The sequence below is a fragment of the Phoca vitulina genome, unplaced genomic scaffold, assembly GCF_004348235.1.
Source record: "Phoca vitulina isolate PV1807 unplaced genomic scaffold, GSC_HSeal_1.0 scaffold4, whole genome shotgun sequence".
In the NCBI taxonomy this organism is placed as follows: domain Eukaryota; kingdom Metazoa; phylum Chordata; class Mammalia; order Carnivora; family Phocidae; genus Phoca; species Phoca vitulina.
Window position 1 is genome coordinate 33,093,787 of NW_022589707.1, and position 6,494 is coordinate 33,100,280.

The following is a 6,494-nucleotide window of genomic DNA, read 5'->3' on the forward strand; positions in this document are numbered from 1 at the left end:
GAAGTATCTGATTTGACGTAATGGTGTAGGGGAGGAAACATTTTTATTCTACCCTCTTAAGTTCAAGTCTTGGAGGCCTGCAAATTAAATATAAACTTACAGGTTAACAGGGAAACAACCAAAACTTATTTATATGCATATGGGAATACACAAAAGAGTGGCTTTCTGAACAGTAAAGATGGGAGTTTATATATACCTAACAATGTGGGGGAGGAGGAGGAGAAGAAAAGGCTTCTATGGGAGGAACAAATGGATTTCTAGGAGAACAAATAAGAAAGTTTGTGATAATGTTTATGCAAGTCAGACTGGTCTTAGCTTTTTTCTTCATGGCCATAAAAATCCCCTGGAGAGGGGATTCTTGGCAGCCCCACTCCCAGAAATTTCTATAAAGGAAGGCTTTTTGCTGCATTTAATAAATCTCAAATGTCTTTGCTTTAAAATAATCTTTATATTAATGCTGGGGGGCCTAAGAGAGTCTCCACATTGACATTGAAGCAGTTTTCCCCCTTATATATTAAACAAACTTGCTGTAATATTGTTAGGCAGATTTTATAAAGTTTTAAAATAAAACAATATTTTCTAGGCAGTTACTATGTAAACTGTGACAAAGGAACCCTTCCAATACAGGAGAAAAAAGCACAGTCTATATTCAGAGACCATTGCAATGGTAGAAAGAGCCCTAGAGTAGTAGCCCAAGGACCTCTGGTCACATCACAGGAACAGGGTTCACCCCCCATGTTCCACCATCCAATGGCGTGGAATCTGCTGGTCCTCAGTTTCCCCACCTAGAGAGTAAGGATAATAATAATGTCTAAATTGCAGATTTCTTAAAAAGAACTGGATAAGATTGGGGAGGGTATGTGCTATGGTGAGTGCTGTGAATTGTGTAAGACTGATGAAGCACAGACCTGTACCCCTGAAACAAATAACACGTTATATGTTAATAAAAAAAAAAAAGAACTGGATAAGATCTGTGTAGTTTGAAAGGTCATTACATTAGTAAAGGTTCATTTGTATTAGATTCTAATACTTCAATACATATGATCTTATAAATAAGGTGATGTTTTATTCATTTAATGAGTAAGAGAAGAGGGATGGTGATTAAACCTGAAACTTAAAGTATACATATGTATTCACCCCCAAGGAACGACAAGCTGGTGTTCACCCTTAGGCATTCTGTGGCTCTAGCTTATATCGGTGCTGTTGTTTTAAAGACAAACGTGTTTTTTTTTTTTTTTTTTTAAAGCTGGAGTGAAGTAAGGGCTAGAGACCTTACTGAATTAAAACAGTAGCTACTTAAGGATGACCTTGAGCACCATGACCTTGCAAAATGAAACTGGTATTAGAGAACATTGCGCTGGATACTTTGGCCTTGTTATTTTCGCAGCTCAAACCAGAAATGCCAGCCTTCCAATCTGCTGGAGTCTCTAGCATATTTATGAACAGAAACTGGCTGACCGTGGGTTCATTTTCGCTTGGGCAATCATCAGTTAGACATGGAATTTATCTGCTAATTTAACCAATATTTTCTAATATAGCCCCACCCCCCAAACTATCTATTATAAAGAATTTTCCCCGAACCTTACAGACTTACCTGGAAAAAACAGTTGAGCCATCCATCAATGTAACTATTAATATTAACTTCAGAATTGCCCTAACAAGGCCCAAATGAATATAAACATTGGAATAAAGTACTCTAGGCACAGTGATTCTTTTATAATATGCTTCCAAAATTAAGCTTTTCATGTGAAAAATTATCAAATAAATAGCTGTGCTCATTTCTACAGAGATAAATAGCGCCAAGATTTCATTATTTGTTACAAATTTTCAAAAGAATTGGTTAAAACTCATATCTGTCCAACAGCCTGACACAGCCTCTCCTACTTTCCACAAAAATACATACAAAGAGTTTTTTTTTTCTTTTAATGACAGTCATAATACAATTTTTTTTTTAAAAGGACTATTGCCAGAATCTGGGAGAAATTTCTCTAACTCCAAAGTCAAATGATAGATGAAGGCAAGTGACTTGTTGATGCTTTACCTCTGAAAATAATGGTTGCTTTCATTCTGAAATGTGGACAGATATCCCTCATCCTTCCCCAACTTCATCCTGATTCAGACTCTTTGCCATTGCAACCACTGTTCTAATGCCTAGGTAGACATTTTTTTTTTTTTTTCAGTTTGTCTGTGTTTTATTGACGCCAGTGCTGAGGTTTTGACCGCGGACTGCCGCAGCGGGTACAGCCGCTCCTTCCGCTGCTGCTTCTTGGTCTTCAGGTTCTCCTCGTGCTTGTTCAGCCGGCGGCGCATGGCACGTGTCTTCTTGGGTCGCAGATCCAGGGGCTTGTACTTCTTACCCTTGTAGAATTTCCTGAGGTTCTCTTTCTGCGTCTGGTTGATGACTGTGAGAACACGGGCGATGGATTTGCGAACAACTCGGATCTTGGAGAGCTTGGAAGCCGCGCCGCCTGTCACTTTGGCGACGCGCAGCTGGGACAGCTCCACCTTCAGGTCTTCCAGCTGTTTAAGCAGCTCCTCTTTCTTCTTGCCGCGAAGGTCTCGAGCCTTAATCTTGGCCATGTCTGCCCCATCCGCCGCTGCCGCCGCCGGAAAGAGGCCAAGGAAAGAGCCTAGGGAGACATTTTTAAGACAACCAGAAGACGGGTCAGCCATTCCCCAGACCACCTCTCCTTTCTCCACATAGTCAGAAACTGCGCCCCCCAGAGCGACTGGAGTGCATTGCATCCCGGGCCGCTCCACTTACTGAAGTGCTGGACCCACACTGTTAACAGGACATGCTAGGGATTGTAGGTTTTTAACTTTCTTCATTTGCTCAGACTATCAGAGCATCTCAAGCCTGTAGAAGTGCGCTAAATGAAAGCTCACTAAAACCTAAGAAGTCTGTCTTAAAACTGCATGAAACGTGGTGAAGAACTATATAGATGCAGAACAGGACCATGGTCATCCACATCCACTGTGTTAAAAACCAGCAAGCCACTATTTGAGGGTGAATAAGTATAAATTGGGTGGAGGTAGCTTTTAAAAAAAAATGCGAATGAGAGAAAGGAAATATCTTGAATACTCAAAGAAATCACTAATTTCTGAAATGATTTTACTGCAGGAACCAATAAAAGGTCATTTTGAATTCTCTGTCATCTTCACCAACATGCTAGAATACTTGGGTTCAAATTTGGCTTCCTGTATCACCTTGGGCAAATTACTTAATCACTCTGATCTTCATTTATCTGTAAGTAAAATACAGAGGTAAAAAGATCTTCTCTTACAGATTTGTATTAAGAATTGCATGGCATCATGTAAATGAAGTGCTTAGAAAATGGAAGAGTATAGCAGTGGTTATAGCAGAGCGGAGGTGGTGGGGGTGACAATATTTTCAGCAAAACGGAGGGACCATCAAACACACAGCTTTATACAAAGCTACCTGTGCTAAAAATATAGGCTCCAGTAGATAGATAATGAGTTACTAAATTGCTCTCCAGAGATGAGTGAGTTGGCTTCCCAATAACACCATAACCTCATAAGTTATAGGGTAATGTTATTTTTTTAAAATTTTATAGACAAAAAAGGAATCTCTTTGCTGTTTTAATCTATATCACCTCTTAACATTTTTTTTTAAGATTTTATTTGTTTATTTGAGACACAGAGATACAGAGAGAGATTCATTCAATACTTTATTTATAAACACAAGCAGGGGAAGTGGGAGAGGGAGAAGCAGGCTTCCCGCTGAGCAGGGAGCCCAATACGGGCCTCGTTCCCAGGACCCTGGGATCATGACCTGAGCCGAAGGCAGATGCTTAAGGACAGAGCCACCCAGGTGCCCCACCTCTTAACATTTTTTAAAAGATGTTATTTTTAAGTAATCTCTACACCCAACATGGGGCTTGAACTCACAACCCCAAGATCAAGAGTCACATGCCCCTCCAACTGAGCCAGCCAGGAGCTCCCAGTCATTATCACTCCTTAGGTCAGTACATGTTTAATGACTGTATTTTCTCCTTCATGAAATTCCTCTTCGTATTCTTAGCCCATTTTTCTCTTGGGTTCTTGTTCTTTTTCTTTAGTAACCATTTTTAACATATTAAATATAGTATCTCTTTTTAATAGATATTGAAAATATTTTCTTTACCATTTATCTTTTACTTTTGCTTATAGTTCTTTAAAAGTACAAAAGTTTTTAGATTTTAGATAACATCTGCTGTCCTTCCTTACCTTTATGTTTCATCTGGAATTTATGTTTAAATACCTTGTGAGAAAGAATACTTTGTGACAAATATCCATCTAATTTTCAATTCTGTTTACTAACCAATTCATCCCTAATCTTACTGAGCCTCTGTTGTCTCATCTGTAAATTGAGAATAAGAATAGCTCTAGGTTATGGGGCTGTTATGAGTATAAAATGTTCTGATATTCTCACTTCAGTGTCTGCAACCCAGTAGATAGTAAGTGTGTTAGCTGTTGTCCTTATGTCGTTATTATAACTAATTCTTTTCTGTATTACTTGAATCTTTTTAATGAGCATGTACTTCTTTTAAAATCATAAAACTGTAAAAAATATATATTTATATTTATTATGCCCCTACTGTGTTTCAGGTCTTGATTACACAACAGTGTGAATGTTCTTAATATCATTTAATTCCGTACTTTAAAATGGTAATACCTGTAAAACAAACATAACATAAAATTCACCACTTTAACAGTTTCTGAAGTGCATAATTCAGTGACATTAAGCACATTCACTCTGATCACTCTGCGATCATCCCCACTATCGAGGTCCAAAACATCCTTATCATCCCAGAAGGAAACCTCGTACCCATTAAGCAATCATCCCTCACTCCCCTTTCTTCCAGGGCCTAGCAGTCACTAAGCTGCCTTCTGTCCCTCTTAGCCTATTCTGGATCTTTCACATAAGTGGAATCATACAATATGTGGCCTTTTGTGTCTGGCTTCTTCATTTAATATCATCTTTTTCAAGGTTCATTCAATACTTTATTCCTTTGTGTGTCTGAATAATATTCTATCATATGAACAAACCACATTTTGTATACTCATTCATCAGGTCTTGGGCTTGGATTATTTCCACCTTTTGGCTATTGTGACTAGAACCGCTATGAACATGTGTGTACATGCGTTTGTTTGAGTCCATGTTCTCAATTCTTTGGAGGTATACATAGAAGGGGGATTGCTAGGTTATATGAAATTCTATGTTTAACTTTTTGAAGATCCAAAGTCTATTTTTAAGTAAAGAAATTAATTGCATAATAATATGAAAGCAATGGAGGATAATGGAGCCAGACAATTGGAGTTTGAATCCTGGATCCACCATTTGCTAGTTTTGTCACTTTAGGACCTCTCTATGCCCCCATTTCCTCATCTGTCAATTGGCATAATAATAATCCCTATCACCTTGAGTTGTGAAAATTTAGGGAATTAATATATGTAGTATTACTAGAACAGTGCTATAGGCACATGTTGTTACCTATTATTATTTTGATCTGGTCCCATTTATGTGTGTGTAAGACTATATATATAATTGTTTGCATCAAACAATTAAGACTGGTTACCTGTCAGAAGTAGATTTGAAGGATAAATGATAGGATCACGTCTTCTTTTATTTTGTTTGTGCATTTTCTTTCTGTAATAAACATGTATTAGTTTTCACATTTTTTTTTTTAAAGATTTTATTTATTTATTTGACAGAGAGAGAGATAGCGAGAGAAGGAACACAAGCAGGGGGAGTGGGAGAGGGAGAAGCAGGCTTCCCGCCGAGCAGGGAGCCCGACGTGGGACTCGATCCCAGGACCCTGGGATCATGACCTGAGCCGAAGGCAGACGCTTAACGACTGAGCCACCCAGGCGCCCAAGTTTTCACATATTTTTTTAACTAATGAGGTTTTCTGTTTCACGTGCACTGTGACCCACTCAGTCACTCGCTTAAAACCCTTCAATGATCCTATAGCAATCGTTCCCAAAGGCCTTCATGCTGACTGGCCACATCAAGTCATCTGAGGAGCTTATCAGAATTACAGATTCCCCCATCTAACCTGGCCCTACCAGATGACAATTTCTGGTTGGTTCTGATGTGCCAAGATGTTTGAGAACCACTGTGTCCAAACTCCTTCCATGACCTGGCCCCTTCCTACCTGCAGGTTCATCTTCCCATTATCCTTCCTAATAAACAGAACCTCCCACCTTTTATAGGACAGGCTCTTCTATGCCTGGGGCTGTCCTTTGCATAGAGCACATGCCCCACCTCATTCCAATTTTTTGAATTCCTTAACCCTATTTATGCTTCAATATTCCCCTCAAGCATTTTCTCCTCCAAGACCTATTGTCCATCAAATGAAATATGTCCAACAAACGAACAATTTCCATTTCCATGGTTTCCCAGATCATTCTGTAGCAGTAGCTCAACCACATCTTCTCTGCATTATACTGAAACTATCTCTTCCATGTCTGCTTCTGCTCCTGCCCAGCTG

General features: G+C 39.1%; 1 protein-coding gene across 1 annotated transcript; it reads right to left on the bottom strand.

The window, feature by feature from the left end:
* Positions 1 to 2,151: 2,151 nt before the first annotated feature.
* Positions 2,152 to 2,624, bottom strand: LOC116630630 (60S ribosomal protein L35-like). Its single transcript, XM_032401306.1, has one exon. The coding sequence runs from the start codon at positions 2,578 to 2,580 to the stop codon at positions 2,152 to 2,154; it is 429 nt and encodes a 142-aa protein (XP_032257197.1). The 5' UTR covers positions 2,581 to 2,624.
* Between the last annotated feature and the right edge of the window lie 3,870 nt (positions 2,625 to 6,494).

Bases quoted from the DNA above. Each gene is read 5' to 3' on its own strand.
- LOC116630630 (XM_032401306.1), bottom strand. From the start codon at position 2,580: ATGGCCAAGATTAAGGCTCGAGACCTTCGCGGCAAGAAGAAAGAGGAG.